The sequence below is a fragment of the Salvia splendens genome, chromosome 21 (assembly GCF_004379255.2).
Source record: "Salvia splendens isolate huo1 chromosome 21, SspV2, whole genome shotgun sequence".
Classification (NCBI taxonomy): Eukaryota; Viridiplantae; Streptophyta; class Magnoliopsida; order Lamiales; family Lamiaceae; genus Salvia; species Salvia splendens.
Genome location: NC_056052.1, coordinates 4,331,983 through 4,348,774, shown reverse-complemented (window position 1 = coordinate 4,348,774; position 16,792 = coordinate 4,331,983). Strand labels below are relative to the sequence as shown.

The 16,792-nt window shown below is 36.4% G+C and overlaps 1 protein-coding gene across 8 annotated transcripts; it reads right to left on the bottom strand.

Annotated features, from left to right (window-relative positions):
* Positions 1-42: 42 nt before the first annotated feature.
* LOC121784639 (WD repeat-containing protein 48-like) lies at positions 43-12,430 on the bottom strand. 8 transcript variants are annotated; one of them, XM_042182824.1, is made up of 20 exons: positions 12,172-12,430; positions 11,840-11,884; positions 9,208-9,317; positions 8,679-8,837; positions 8,251-8,316; positions 8,067-8,156; positions 7,678-7,980; positions 7,397-7,494; positions 6,709-6,744; positions 6,442-6,562; positions 6,119-6,355; positions 5,358-5,453; positions 5,175-5,240; positions 5,004-5,042; positions 4,800-4,934; positions 4,063-4,424; positions 3,478-3,571; positions 2,579-2,770; positions 2,008-2,121; positions 43-576 (listed from the first exon to the last, which is right to left on the bottom strand). In XM_042182824.1, exons 3-19 carry the CDS (start codon positions 9,304-9,306, stop codon positions 2,023-2,025), a joined length of 2,292 nt encoding a protein of 763 aa, XP_042038758.1. In that variant the 5' UTR covers positions 9,307-9,317; positions 11,840-11,884; positions 12,172-12,430; the 3' UTR covers positions 43-576; positions 2,008-2,022. The 8 variants fall into 8 exon arrangements, 4 of the variants coding, with proteins under 4 accessions (XP_042038758.1, XP_042038754.1, XP_042038755.1 ...); XR_006046749.1 differs by lacking the exons at positions 11,840-11,884; positions 12,172-12,430 and adding an exon at positions 1,855-1,926 and having other exon boundaries at positions 43-477; positions 9,208-9,345; XR_006046746.1 differs by lacking the exons at positions 11,840-11,884; positions 12,172-12,430 and adding an exon at positions 730-820 and having other exon boundaries at positions 9,208-9,345.
* Between the last annotated feature and the right edge of the window lie 4,362 nt (positions 12,431-16,792).

Sequence of the window (16,792 nt, the reverse complement as noted above, 5' to 3'; positions counted from 1 at the left end):
AGAAACTAATAAATTCAGCAACAACAATCAAACCTGAACAGATTACAAGTGAAGTTTAAGTTATCTTATCAAGTTACCAATTAAATAGGAGTAACTGAAATTGGTGAGGCTTTTATTTTTTCAACAAAATCTATTGATCTTCACTGCTTCACAACATTAGTTTTTCTTAATACAAATCCCTCTTTGGGTAAAATAACCCGCTGAAAAGTAATCAAATATTTCCACATATGCTTTTAGCTCCCGGCATGTCTGCAAGTTACCGCATAATCAAAAGGATAAACCCATCCATGCCGGTGCCCAAAAAGGAAGATAATCATGCGTCGCATCACAAGATGTTCAGTTCAGAGAGCACTCTGCAAAGTTTTGATGAGATTTCTTCTTTCAAGCAACTGCTTCGTTTTCCAAGATTCGGTGATATGTTACATTTCCAGCTTCTGAAGATGGACAACTTTCTGAGTATTTACATGCGCAAGCAACCTATCAATCGTAGTGAGAAGAAGATGCCGATAAACGATCTTGCAACGAACTCTAAGAGATGAAACCAGATACAAGTTGATGAGTGAGACACATACATCACTGCAAAGATGTTCACAATACAAGAAATCAAGCATTGCAAGGAAAACCACAAAGGCTAAATGTTTGATGGCCAATTTTGTTCTACTTTCTGGGTTAAACTCGTTGACATCACATGCACATATAAACAACAACTTTGAACATGGTGGGTATTACCATAAGGAATAACACCATTTTCATCTGAAAGACTGCATATAAAACGGTCTCCACCTCAAGAACAATGTTGAATAAAGTGTATGAAGTAAACCTAAAAAAGTAAATATACGGATGTCAAATAGTATATAAGTGAGTACAGGCATACTTTGGGAATTCCATTTGAAACTGAAAAAAAGAAAGATTGCAGAAATATTCGGTTGGGATTCTATTCACCATTGCTTAAATGAACGGACATTTTATATCAGCTAAAGCTTTAACCAAATTCAGGGTTCAAAGTCTCATGCTATTTTCTACGAATTAAATTACGAATTTCATTCAGCTTAACAAAACTCTCTCTCTCTCTCTCTCTCTCTCTCTCTCTCTCCAATTTATCCACCAAATAGCAATTTTAGTCTTCAAATAGCAATCTCTCAGCTTTCAACTTGACATGCTGCTAAAATTCAAGTCTATTCCCTCTGTGTACATTGTTGGAAGAACTAGTCATATTCACAAAAATAAGAATGTTTAGCCTAGTAGTTTTTTTTCGTTTAGAGGTTAGCAATTTAGGATCATATAAGATTTGATGAATGGACTGAGCCATGATTTCATGCTACTTGATATATTTTGAAGTAAAGAGTCTGTGAATTAATATGGTTAAAGTCGTGTGTCTGCACGCACATGCACAAGCAGAGACCCGATCTAGCAGTAAATTAGATGACTTGTGGAATCACATAACCATTTCAGTGTGATGCGTACTATATTTTCCCTTCTCTCAAGAAAAAATAACTTCCATTATAAAATCGAAAAGAAGAAATTACAAATGGATGAAAAAATCATCCTCTATTAAAAACAAGTTCAAATGCTAGAAAAAGTTAATAAAACTTCAAGGAAGTTACATCAGAAATGAATTCGCAGATGGGATTTCTAGAATTCCAAAAGCATCATATTCTTATGGTAAACCCCTAAGATTAACTTAATGGACCATCAAGGAATCAATCTTAATATTAGGATAGAACCATAGGAACATCTCAATTGGAATAAACAATGTTGGATTATTCCAACAGTTCTTGACTTATGAATTTCTGTTGGAATATCAGTTGGAATTTTGAGATTCTGAATTTCCAATAGTTGGTTATGATATAGTACCTCTTTTTCATTCACTCAATTATTTTCGATTGGAGTATGTCATGGCAGTATTGGCATTTGGCAGCTTGTAACCTATCCTAAATTTTATTAGAATCCATTTTACATCAAACTCACATATAAGATTTTTAGCTTAGGCTAGGAATGTAGCATCACCTGCGAATCAATTCATCACCTTCCCTGCACAATTCTGTAGTTAAGGATAACGTCTTCAGATTTCTTCCATATGTAAGCCCGAACAGTGGCCAAGCTCATGTCTGGAGGTAAAACCTAGAGCATCACTAGAGAAGTTAACATGGGAGAAAATGAAAACCTCATGCTTCATCCATATGGAAATGTACCATGAAATACACTCCAATAATATTTCATATAATAAGAGAGGTCTGTCAATAAAAAATGACTGGAAAAGTAGCATTTGAATGTGAACAGAAAACTGCAAGTAGAGGTGCTAATCTGTGGGCAATAAAGACATCAACGGAAATAATCAAAAGACTATCTTTCAACTATCAGGCCTTTGGAATATCGAAATCATAATATTGCAAGTTCAGGAGCAGTGATGCAAAAACAGCCTTTCAAGATTAAAATTTTCAATAGAGCCTTTCCAAACATAATGCACCGTAAGCATTTCTTCCGCGAAAATTTTTAAATTTTTTTAGGTATTGAATAAAGAAGGTAGCTTTTCAGATCTCTGTCAGTTACTCTGTCGCATAAAAAGTAAACTACTTGCCTGGTTATTGCAAAGAATCTCAATAGAAGGCCTAAGTTTTTGCCAAGGTTTCAGCCCAGATCGTAGAGAACCATCTCCTACAACTGGATGTGGAATCTGGCCTCCAGGTGCATTCGGAGCAAAAGATCCATCAGCATTCAGATTATCCATTGGCTTGTCAAGAAGCATCTTTTCTACCACATAGTTGACAACCTATACAAACAAAAGGCAAGGAAACAGGAAACTATAAGATGAGCCAGTATAACTATTTGGGATCCAGAAGAAGAAAAATAAACAATGGGGCTGACTAAACTTATTTCCATGCCACTGCTACTGCACTAAGATTACTTCACCTAGAACCTGTTATTCTGTTAAAGCTCAAAAAATTTTCCTTGGGGCAATTGAATACTTAATGGAGATTCTTAAGAGGTTAGTCTAAAAACCAAGAAAGGCAGAACGTTCAAACGTCACATAGTGGGTGGTCTTTAACTGCCAGATTATATTACCAGCATAATTTTAATATTATTGGAAGACTTGTATACATAATGCATCAATGTCCAAGTAATTGTGGACAATAATATCAAAACTATTGGAAGACAATAATTGTTAGATTCATAGAAATCACCAACTAGGAAACTAGCATAAAATTCACATTTTCTATTGCAAGCATTAAGTCACTAAGACACTAACTGAGATAGATCTGCATGGTCAAAATTAGAAGTCTATTTATGGACAATAATATTGACATTATTGGAAGACAATAATTGCTAGGTTCATGGCAATGGCCAACTAGCATAAAATTTTCATTTTTTTGCAAAACAAGTCTGCACGGTCAAAATCTAGATGTCTATTTTAATTTCATTTAAAAAATCAAAAGTACTCAAGAGACTACCCTTAAGGTATCAAGTAGAAATTTTTACCTTGTGTATTCTCAAAATGCGAGGAGCACTTAGTTTCCCTTGTGTGAGGACTTGTACATTAGAACCTTCACATGGATGCAGATAGAAGCTACATCTGCAACAGCAACAAAAAATAAATAGCATTCATACAACAAAAGAGCTGAGACAAGCCAAGTACAGACAAGCCAACTATATTTGCATTCACTTACTCAAAATCGTATAAAGACATTTCAAATAAGGACAAATCAAGTTCAAGATAGCTCTATCCCATTCTAGGGTTGAGTAAAGACAAAACCACATTCATCAAGCAAACACAAAAGTTTGGCAAGCAAGCAGGGCGCACAAGTCATCTGCTCAAGTGCATGAATGAGTTCTCGAGACCGACGATATTACCAAGGCCAGCATATATGAACAATTTATTAGGTTCTAAGATAGTAAGTTCACAACAATCAAGATAAGTTTTCATGACCAATGGCATGCAGCTTCAGACCCATTTTTAACAGACTTCTGACCTTGCATAAAACAACATTACACAAAATACATACCTAGCAGCAGCCCCAGAAATGCACAACAACCAATTTAAACAGACAAGAGGATTGACATTACTTGGTATTTTCCCTTGGAGGAAGGCGATTATTCAGCACACAATCAAGAACCCACCAAGGCAAGTCTTTCTCATCTTCAGTTCCATCTAAGTCAGTAATTTTCTTTCTCCAGGGCCCCCCATGAGAGCCTTCAGTAACAATGGAAGGAGGGGAAGCTGCTAAAAATTCGAAGGGTGGATATACAGCAGAGTCATTCTCTGAATTTCCATCTCCTTCTATTCGGGTTAGAGTTAAAGTTTTTGTAGACATTTCCTTTCCTGTGGGAATTTCTCCATTAGCTGACGCTTGAGATCCAAATCTCTGCCTTCTTTTAGTCAACCAATGTGCCAAAAGCCCTTTGAGGGTTTCTCTTGCCAAATTGACCTACATATTATTAACAAAGAACGATTCAACTTAGTTTCCAACAATAACAACTAGGAAGAATAAAAGATATAGAAAGCTTGTGCATGTTTATCGATTATCATCGCAATGAAAAGAAAAGTACCATAAGGATCTTATTATCAAGAAAGGGTGATCCAAGGAAAAAAATAAGCCTGAGAAAAGTTTTATGGTTCATGGAATGCTATTGAATCAGAGAAAATAAGCCGAGAGAAAAAACGTTTTGTATTTTGAAGTCAGTCATAGCTAAAACACTAAGGTAAGCAGAAAAAAATCAGTAGAGATCTTTATGGTTCGGAGGGAGTAGGGATCAAGAGATAACATATATACATAGATATGTTTGTGAGCGTGAGAAAATACCTTGTCATCCTCCGGTTTCCCAGCAATCCCTAGATCTGCAGAGTACATCTCAGCAGAAAAACATTGCGGTGTGTCTAAGTGCACAGACAGACTCCCAAGCCTTGTATCTACTGTGAACCACGTCGGAACATTCACCTGAATAGGACTGGCTAATAAGTCAAAATGGACATGAAGACATGGGAAATCCTAACAAGAAGTACATACCATCTCAAACAATTCCTCTTTCTTCTTTTCAAATGAAACCTGAAAAACCAAAACAAACAAACTCAGATAATATGGAACTGGAAAATACCAGAAGTACTAACAAACTCCCACCAGACCTCCCACTGAAACTGCTAATGTAAGAAAGTTATTAGGTTCAAGCACATCACTGACCTCTCCGTAATTTTCTGTGACCAAACCTCTTGTGATTTCCCACAACTTTACTGTACCACCAGTGTCCTTGAAAACATAAAATTATACAATCAATTTAGATAACTGAATCAACAAGATGAGTAATAGCTGTAGGGAAACTGCAACAGTAAGTTGAGGGTAACAAAGGAATCAGCATCAAGTTACCTTTGTCAAGACATGTCTTTTATTATTTAAAATCTCATGTTGCACTATAGCCGAAGTTCCACAAATGGTGAGAGACGGTTCCCTATAAACAGGAACCTACAGAAACTTAAATAGTCAATTGCTTAGTTTGCAAAACTATTAGTACTAAATTTGCACAAGAATCTACAAAAATAAAAGTAATACTAAAACCTTGATTACATACAGGTCATGAATGATATTAAGAAATCTTCTTTGTTGGTTGGTACATAGACAACATATACAACTCAGTGACTCACTATGATTACTAATTTGTCCTTTATTCTAAATTTTGATTATTAACAGTTCAATATGGAGCTACTATTACAACAAATAAACTGTGTCAGAATAACTGAAAAGCAAAAGGAATGTTAAGTAACATTTCAACCCTCACTTTTGCTTTTCCCAACATGAAGTGAAAAACATTTAAAACCATTATTTCCCTCCAAAATATTTTGCTTTCTATCACCATAAGTTATTAGAGATCTCCAAACACTTTGCATAAATCATTTCCCAGAATTCTTCCCCTAAAACATCCACAAAAAATCCGAAGTATTTTACTAAGTAACCCATCATTATCTAACTATACAGAAAACGTTCCAATTGCACTTTCCCTCTGCAAATTTGTGAAACCAAAATCTGAAGGAAAATTGTTGCATTTAAACAGAAATATGCATCCAATTAATTATTATGTTGACACTGAAAGCTGAGAACTGTCACTAAGAGAACATAAATATTAGACTCACTGGTGTAGAACCTTCCAGTGAAACCCTTGCCCTTGAAAATGATAAGTTGCCAGCTAAAAATGAGCCACCTCTTTGGAATACTTTAAGGGGATTACGCGCTTCTGCAGGCCATCTATGTACAGAAGAATCTGTTGTGGAAACCCATATATCATCACCGTGCAGTTCCAATTGTAATATAGGATGTTCTTTTGAACATACTAATACACTTTCTCTTGTTGCCAAATCAGTTAAATACAACTACAGAAAGAGGTAAAGTTATAAACAAAAGCAGCACAATATGGGGTGGCTCGTATAATTTTAATACTAAAGTTAGCCACACTCACAGAAAGGTCCCTCCCACCACTATAAACATGACTGAATGATGGAGTAGCAGCTAGTGCCCAGACAGAGTCTGTGTGCACAGCATAGGAATGAATGCATCGCTGTTGAGCAAGATCCCACAACCTGTGAAATTTTCAGCCAAAATATTATAGAAATCAAAGAATGAACATTAAGAAACGCATGGTCATACCATGGTTTATAATGACACTAGTTTCATGAATGATGCTTCAAGTAGTAGGTAAATGCAAAGATACCACATTACCACGTACCTGATCATAGAATCAGAGGAGCCGGATAAGCAATACCTGCAAATCAACAGAGGTGATATGCATTATACACTTCAACTCTTGACATGTAATCGAAGGTCACAGTAAATGCAGGTTACTAGAAGTTCAATAATTCAAACCAAGTTGGCGCACCTTGTGTTGTTTCCTATTGCGATAAACAACAAATAATCTAATGGGAGCAATCTCTGTTAAACAAATATCTTGGCTTTACTAGTGTCTGGATTTCATGCAACACTACTTTTCATGACGACAAAAGACCAACATCCTAGTTATGGAAGAGTGCCAAAAGAAACAAAGAACTTCAACTTAACTAGGTCCTAAAATAACTCTTTGGATTTTGAAAAGAAGGCTAGCATCATACGAGCAAGTTTCATGTTTTCTTACAACACTTAGTAGAACTATCATCCCACTATGACTGAAATATAGATTCCAAGAGTAAATACTCGCCCCTACTACTTTTACCAACACAAGTACACAACTTGATTACCAGCTTTGAGCTAAACATGAATTTCAAGGACACATCTGCTACAACTTAAGCTGAGTACCCACACCAATTTAAGAGTAATTACCAAAAATTGGCGCATTTAATGTTTGTCAGTACAAATATTTTCCACAAGACTGATATCACAGAACACTGCAAGTACGCTCAACAGAGGCCCCCTCAACTAACCTGCCAGTAGAATCCAATAACAGCGCCCTTATGTTATCTGTATGTCCTCTTAGCTTCATGGTTTTAGAACCTGTCCTCGGGTCCCAAACACGCACAACCTAAGAATTTCATCACACAATATGGATCAATTAGAAAACTGTTGATAAAATAATAGATTAGAATGTCATCTGAAATCAACACTCTGGGGAATTGAAAAGAAGCATCATTTGATCGATCTTTCCCATGAGACGAATTAAAAACTATATATTGATCAAAATACCAGACAAACAACCAGAGCTCACCTTCTCAGTTCCACCAGAAACAAGAAGTGTTCCCCGGTCATTTGTTGCCAATGCATAAACTGACTCTTTATGGCCTTTTGCAGCAATGGGAACATAGCCTTGAGATTGGGTGGCGTGCACAGAAATGTTATTACTTGAGTTGATAGGACGAAGACTGGTACTCGGCAAAGATCCCAAACCATTAGTACTAGTTGAACAATCATCTGCATTTGCATCATTTGATTTGGAAACGGGTTTCAGTGAAGCTTCCAGATCCCATATAAAAACCTCGCCACCAAGGCCTCCAGAGGCAAAGACATTGCTCTAAGCATAATAGAGAAGAATCATAAACTTATGCCTGGCACAATATCATATTCTTAGAATCTTAATGTATTTGACAGAAAGACTACATTTTTCTCTGCTGCTGCCAAGCAAGTGACATAGTCAGAGTGTTGATGAAACGTCCTCGCACATATTCCATCAGACAAGCAATTCCATACCTAATATTAGCACCACATAAAAAAAATAAATTGATGAATTCATCGTTATTAAGAAAGAGAACACCATCACGAAATAAATGCAAACTACATTCACCTTAACAGTGCTATCAGAGGAGCAAGAGACCAACGTGTTACCACCGGTCAGAACTGCATCATTGACCTGCCACACCAACAAAAAGCTCCATAATAAACTTCTAAGAAGGTCATATAATGCATTAAGTCATGGACTCAAAATATCAAGCAACAGCAAAATGATAGTCTATAAATCTATATTTTGCTCGACAAAACCAGTTCAATATGAGCTAATTGCAGAAATGGGCTTCTTAAACTTGGTATGGAATGAGGATACAAATAAATTGTACAAAGTTAGACCAAAATGATGGAGACACGTAAGGAAGTGACTAGTCAGATTGGGAGAAGATATCATAGACCTCCAATCCTATATTAGCTTCTCTGTATAACCATTACAAAATATGAAAATGGTAAACAATAGACTTAACCAAAAATGAAAGAAACTTGTACCCAATCAACGTGAGACTCAAATGTAGCAGAGAAAGTAGCAGAATCTTCTGATAATGCCCATCTCTTCAATGTGCCATCACGACTACCAGTGAAGAGATGCTCACTACCTTCTTGTTCTGTAGATTTTGATAAAGCCAAGCAGTTTATGCCTGCACAGTGCTGCAAATAAAAAATGTGATAGATGTTACTTATATAGTCAACATCACTGAAGTAAACTAAATATATTATATAGAAGTGGTAATTTTAGTAATTACTCCCTGTTATATATTCCTTTTTGGCAGAAAAAACAGATTAAGATATGTTTAATCAATTATATTCCTCGTCAACATTCTAAGCCTTGTAACAAGATGATATCACAAGGAGTACACTTTGATAAAAGGCCAAAAGACACATAGAGGAAACCGAATCTGGCTATATTCACAGTTACAGTGAAAAGCCCATAAAACAGAAGTTCGATGCACCAGTTATACTTCTCTTATCAACGACAATGAAAGGGACAGAATTTTATCTGAACTAAAGTGAGCATTACCTTTGTATCATCTGCATCATTTAATACATATGTTAACCTCTTTTCCTTGCGAGTACGAACTGAATTGGATGTGTTTCCTGAGCTGCCAACGCGATGCATCACTGGAACTTCTGAAGACATCATAAATAATGATGCTACTTTCGCTTGATAATTTGATTGACGATTGAAATTCTACTACCATATTAGACTAATTCAAGATAGGCTAGTGGCATTTTAAACACAGGAATTAGACACTAACAAGTAATTGCTTGCTTTTCATAGCTAATTACACTTTGAAATGATCAATACATAATATGTTCATTGAAAAAGTACTGCAAAAATAGAAAGTACAAGCTTTTCCCTCGTAAACCAGCTTGCAGATTATAGAAACTAACATTATTACTTTATATTGACAAACTATTAATATATTCATATATGATATATCATCTCCAATAGGTGTTAAATATTACCCCCTGTGTCCAACTTGACTTGGCTTGTATTCCTTTTCGGGTTGTCCCACTTGACTTGGCCAGTTTCATTTTTGGGCAATCACTTGCACAACATTCAATAAGTGGGCCACACACTTTTAAACTATCATATTACTCTCCTAAATAATTGTGCCAAAAGAAATGAGCCGAGTCGGACAGTACGGAAGGAGTATACTATAAACTTAAACTCCACATATAGATTAATGTCATATTAACTATTAATATATTAAAATATTATGTAATGCATGCTATTATATTTAACAAAGATTATTGAATTTTGACTACTGTCATTATCACTTTTTCACAATAAAAAAGAAAAGAACATATGTGACAATCTACTGAATATTAGCCAACTTTATTGCAGTAAGTTCAAAGGGGGGAAAAAGAGATGTTGAGCAAACACCAGCCCATGGTGCTCAGGATAAGCGCTAGAAGAGTATTATGTTTCTTGCTGTGGTTTATTGGAACTTCGGAACTTCTACTTTTATCTTTTCGACTTATTTCACCAGAGATAGATAGCATTCAGATACAGAAAATGAAGAATAACTAGGAACAGGGAAAATTAAAGAAGATGCTAACTTTCTATAGCCAGTTGCTTGGATAATATATGGTCAGAAGACTCAAAAATAAGTAACTGGAACTGGGGGGTTTCTCAACATTAATGATCAGGAATTGCTCATATTATTATTTAATTTCGTCTTAATTTTTTGAAACATGTGAGCCATTAGCATCTATGCACAACATAAAACCTGCAGAGCCTTAACAACCCAATTATTTAATTTCATTACTTTCTTTGTATCATATCATTTAACCATAAAAAGGGGAAATGAATATAATTAATGTGAGTCATCTGACTGCTCGGTTCAATATTAATCAGATGTCACTAATGGTATGGAGCAACCAGCAGTGGGTGCTGCTCAAATTTAGCACTTCAAAAAAAATTCTAGCATCAATATTCTTTCAGTTGTGTGCTTTTGTTGCTGACATCAGTAACATGTGGATCCTAGGAGAGAGTAACAACTTCTCAAACATCTGATGCCAATTGCCAACTGTTAACTGTATTTTCAGTAATTTAAATTGGTTGACAGCCATTCTTTCCTTGTGATATTAATTTTTTCCATATGTCCTAATTAGTTGTGTTTATTGATCTAAAAATAGCATGCTCCAACTGTGAGGGGATTGATAAAGAGTACTTAGATATTTGTGTAAGGTCAGGGTACCACTATGATAAAGAATGCAGTCGTCCTTCATAATGAGTCGAATGAAAAAAGCTGATACAGGTAAACGTTGATAACCCAAGTACTTAAACTGACAAAAGAAAAACTGTAAGGTATTATTCTAAAATCAAACACTCAAACCATCCCCACAATGTATTCAACTTCAAGGAAATAACATTAAATCACTCAACCCTTAACCTTGACAGGCTATTTCTGAGTCTGATTGATCCAGCTCAGTTTTGTGGAATATAGTTAAGTTTTTAAGAATCCTCTAAATACCATGGATACTCCATTCACAAATTTCTTTTGATTTTCTGATTGAGAACGAATACAAAATAAAACCTGTAAATTTACTCTGAAAAGGAACTCTATCTGAAGTAGGCAAATGCAACCTGCATGGCTTATTGACTATTACATTTAGCATCTTATAGCAAGAAACATATACCGACACAGCCACTATAGATAAGGAACCTATATAGTAGTTCTTACATAAATTTCAATTGCCATTTACTTGCTACAAGAAAATTAATAATAAGCATCATAGTAGTAACAATAAAAACAACAAGAATAACAAAAATAATAATGCCAACAGAGAAATAAACAAAAGGATAGGCATTCGCATTTTTATAGGTTAAATATTTAAATTTTAATGTTTCTATAAAGGCTAGAAAGTGCTTCAATTTCCCTTGTTTTGGCTACAAAGTTCGCTACAATCAGGCAACCAAAAATAAATTAAGGTGCAACTAATTAAACTTACAATGGAAAGAACAAAGAAGGGAACTAATCCTAAATGAGGCAATAAATGATTCAATATGCAATAATATTCAATGAATAATTATCACCACGCAATGCATTATTGTAATGGTCTCTAAACCTTTAAGTAAATGTAACTTCCAGGATTAAAAACGAGATATCATATACATAAAACGGTAAATTGAATTGCCTTACCTGTGAATGAAGGTTGAGTGAGCCAAGTGAAAGAGAGCCAGAGTGCTGAAAATTAAGAAGGAAAAAAAAACGCACTAAGACCATTGAAGACACTGATCATTTAAAGTCAGAGGAAACTCTAATCTAGAAGCCAATTTGCAGCGATTTAAAGTGAACAATCATTGCAGAGAAGCACATAGCATTCGCAGAGACTAAACAAAGGGCAGGAAACACAAATAAGAGAAAATGAAAAAAATACCTAAAGAAAACTGTCCGACAAAACGATCGCAATTGAACAGACTGAGGAAAAACTCGAAATAACACAAAAATTGAAATGATAAAGAAAGAATTGCCTGTTCTGTTGGTTTAGGCGGCGGAATTTCCAAGTAGATAACGAGTCAGCGCAGGCAGATTCGTCGGCCGCGAGGTCCAAGATGGCAAGGTGGAATAAAACGAAGCACGGATACTTCGAGCTCGGTAAAAGGAACGAGCTTCGGCGGTTGGAATGGCTGCGGCGGAGGAGGACGACGGGGTACGGGGGACGGAGAGTGGATGGGGACGAAATTCTGAAGATGAAAGCCAAAAAAAATCCCCAATTTCGTTTCCAACAATTTTTAATAAATTCTTCAAAACAAAAAAAATTAATTTAATTAATATTACACATAATTACTAATTTATGATTTTCATACAGTCAACATGTGAAAACGTGCTTCCAAGTGGGGAAGAGTGTAGCGTTTTAATTTATTGCTTAATCTCCTTAGACAGATATGGAGTATACTATATGTTTAGTTTTAGTTTTAGTTTTATTTTTATGAGTTGAATTATATATCATACAAAGTTACTACTATAATTTGGAAGCTTAAAAGGAATTTATATATCGAAAAAAGTTTTTTTTCGTCTTACAGTATCATACTTTGTCAACTTATAAGGATTAAAAGGATAAGACAAATAAATTGTTACACTTTGCCGTCATGTTTGTTTACTAAGATAAATCATAGGGATATATATCATTCTTTAGATATTGTCGTTTGGTGTTTAAACTCTATGATGAGAATTTTAACTTTGTTTAAATGTTATACAATAACTAAAAAAACTCACTACCTTGTTTCATACATTATATCGTAAACACACTACTAAATGCGTTCCTATTAACAAAAGCATGTATTAGATGGAGACTGTTGTGGCTTTAACCATCGTTGTTTTTAGGTCGTCTTAGATAACTCCAAATCTCTCTTCCTACTCCCTCTTGAACTTGTAGGTTTTGTTGAAGCGTGTCATTTCTAATATGTTTTTCACTGTATATCATTGCAGAGTGAAGAAACAATCGTTTAATGTTTACAGTGAATGTTCGTACAAATGACAGCCACATTTTCATCTATTTACACAATTTCTATCACTCCATCATTCCATTACAAGTGATGGATTTATTTTAGATACGAGATTTAAGAAAATGACTTATTTTTTACTAAAATGAAAATTGATCACTTATAGTAGAAAAATAAAAAATAAATATCAATTATTTATAGTGAAAGTACTATTTTTCATATGTACCATTTTGTTAAATAATCTAACATAAAAGCCAATAGTTTGCCAAAGAAAATCAAATCAGATTGTTAAATGGTTAAAACATGTTGATATGCAAATATGCAATAATTTATGTACTATTAAATTGGGTTAGAACTTAGAAGCATGTTGATATACTTTAGACTTGTAAGTTGTAACTTAGGTTTTAAAAGCATGTATTTCTACACCATAGCAAGACCACTGTGATGATTCAACCAAAATTCGGATAAGCAACCGACGATGTCAAGGAAATGACGTGATTCTCGAATTAAAGTGTTTTTTAAAACCCAGCTATGAAATGGACTAATTTTGAAAGTGTTATTAACTTAGGACAAATCGATCACAATTTAAGACTAGGACGGAAATGATAGGTCACTTTAAATAAAATTACTAATTCGTTTTAGATTGCCAACTCAGTTTACACCTCATATTCAATAAAAAGTCAGGATCTGTCGCCCATGGAAAATTACCTCACAAGACAAATGGAATTGTAGTTTAGTGTTTATACTTTAAGCTATGAAAAAAGATGATTCACATGAAGGAAGTTAGGAAGGCTAGATTAGGTATATAGACGGATATTTCTTTATCATACGGATATATTTGGCGAATTGAAAATTTACTAAATTGAAATCTCAATTTATATAGTAGTAGTAATATACACTCCCATATCTTTAAAATAGTACTGTACTATTCTTTTTCTTTTTTATTTTTACACTAAAATGAATTCATTTTTATTTTTATAAAAATTTCACAATGCATTACCAATTACCAGTGTCATCTTATTTACAATTTAATAATATTGGAACTTCCACAAAATAACTAAACACACCCATTTCTAATTCTCTTTACTTTAATTATTTTTTCTTTTTCTTAATTAAAACTCACGTGAGGACCACTTTTAGGATATTTAGGCTTTTGTGTTTTTTTAAAACTCGTATATAAAGGAGGAAATTACAAATAATGTCAAGATGGCTCGAACTCGATACTTCATACAATAATGTCTAAACTCCTTACCACTAGGACAAAAGCTTGTAAAGATTTTGACATGAATTCTGATAAGGTACGCTAATCCATTAGGCTTACCCAGTCTACTATATTCAACTCCAAATAATACAATTTAAATTCAAGGATATATTTGAACAAATTAAAAAGATTTTTTCTACCATATCTATCCCAAAAAGATAAGTTCATTACGACGATTCATTCATCAACCTAAACGGTAGTAGACCTTACCTCATCCATATCATATCCATTGGAGCATCAGCAATGGCGGACGTCCACGTGGAATTCTCACCGGCGTGCGGGAATTCCGTAGCGGACGTCTGCCATTGTGCGTCCCTTCCACGGATACGGAATTCCGCAAAGGAATTCGCAGTTCCGCGGCGTTTCGCGGAATTCCGCGGGGAATTCTGTGCGGACGTCCGCCATTGCATTGACGCTCGCGGAATTCCGCGCGGAATTCCCGTTTAATGCATTAAATATTTTTTTCGGCTCCTATTTATACATCCCATTGAACTTCATTTCATTTGCACCATTTGTATTAACAACTTTCTCTCTCTCTAAATTTCTTTTATATCTCCGTAATGGCCGGTAGTGGTAGTGGTAGTGGTGGTGGTGGTGGTGGGCATTATGAACACATGATGCGGATGATACACGCACGTGTGCGGGAGGCCGCGGAGAGGGAGGAACAAGCTGCCTCGGCGCCGGCGGTGCCTCGACCCATCCATCGTCGCACTATAGTGCCCCGGGATCACCTCGCTGCCCACAGGCAGTTGTACGAGGATTACTTTGCGCAGGAGCCACGGTTTGGGGAGAACCTATTCCGACGACGGTTTAGGATGCATCTGCCGCTATTTATGCGTATCGTGGGCGCTTTGAAGCGTCGATACGGGTATTTTAGGGTGCGGGAGGATGCGGCCGGTAAACTCGGACACACGCCGATTCAGAAGTGCACTGCCGCAATTAGGCAGTTGGTATACGGAGGTTCGGCCGACATGTTCGACGAGTACCTCCACATCGGCGAGACGACTGCGCGCGACTGCCTGAAGTATTTTTGTCAGTGCGTTAGAGAGAAATTTGAGGATAGGTATCTTCTGAAGCCTACCCCCGAAGATTGTCAGGCTCTGCTGGATATGCACGAGAATCAGCATGGGTTTCCGGGGATGTTAGGCAGCATAGATTGTATACACTGGGAATGGAAGAACTGCCCCGCTGCCTGGAAAGGGATGTACACTACTGGTTTCAAGGCCAAGAATCCCACGATGATCCTTGAAGAGGTAGCTGACCACCGGTTGTGGATTTGGCGGATGGGATATACCCTATGTGGCCCATCTTTGTGAATACGATCAGGTGCCCAGCAGATGAAAAGAAGATATATTTTGCGGGTCACCAGGAGGCAGCGCGCAAGGATGTGGAGCGGGCATTCGGGGTGCTACAGGCTCGATGGGCGGCAGTGAAGGGTCCCGCGCGGCTGTGGTATGTTGACAGCATCGCCGACATTATGCACGCATGTATTATCATGCACAACATGATTGTCGAAGATGAAGGTCCAGCACTGACTGATTGGACCAACGATGACTCGGATGCTGCGGGTCCAAGCCATGGCGTGGCCACTGGCAATGTCCGCATGGGGATACCCCACGACGATGTCGATCGAGTCCGTGCATTCGCCGACATGCGCCAAAAACAAGCTCATGTTCGACTCCAGAACGATATTATTGAAGAAGTATGGCTGCGGATGGGTCGTCATTGATGTGGGGGTGGGCTTTATTGAAATGTATTTTTAAATTTGGTGAAATGTACTTTTTTTTATTAATGGAATATTTTTACCTATTTGTGTCGACTATTTAATTCCGTAAATTTCTTACTTCCGGAAATTATTTAATTGGTGAATTTGTGAATTTTTTTATTGTGGGAATTCCTTCGGAAATTCCGTGGGGAATTCCGCCACTGTGCAGTAGGAATTTCGTATGACGTGACAGTGCAATGGAAAGTCCGTATGACATGACAAGAGGTGTTTTTGGGAATTTCGCGGGGAATTCCGCCGGAAATTCCGCACCACTACTGATGCTCTATGTGTTCCATAATTACGTGATAAATTATGTTTATGATTTAACTGCAGTAATTATGTAATAGCGTAAAATACAAAACGTCATTATATGGAGGACTAACAGCCCTTGAGTCACGCGGAAAATACTGGGTAAACTAGGAAAAGTTGCACACGTGTCGCGCGTGTAGAGGGTAGCTCGCGAGTCACAATGGGGCAACGTGTTCATGCTAGATCTATGTAACGGGAGACCCCATTCATTCCGTCCATCGCCGTTAAAGCCCCCAATCACAATCTTAACACCTTTCAACGGAATTCTGTGCCCATCATAAGCATCTCTATCATCATCATCATCATCATCATCA

Excerpts from the sequence above, each read along its gene's own strand:
- LOC121784639 (XM_042182820.1), bottom strand. The coding sequence starts at position 9,330 with ATGATGTCTTCAGAAGTTCCAGTGATGCATCGCGTTGGCAGCTCAGGA. Across the intron at positions 8,317-8,678 it reads TTGAGTCTCACGTTGATTGG|GTCAATGATGCAGTTCTGAC; the intron begins GTACAAGTTTCT and ends TTGGTGTGGCAG. Across the intron at positions 5,043-5,174 it reads TCACAGAAAATTACGGAGAG|GTTTCATTTGAAAAGAAGAA; the intron begins GTCAGTGATGTG and ends TTGGTTTTTCAG.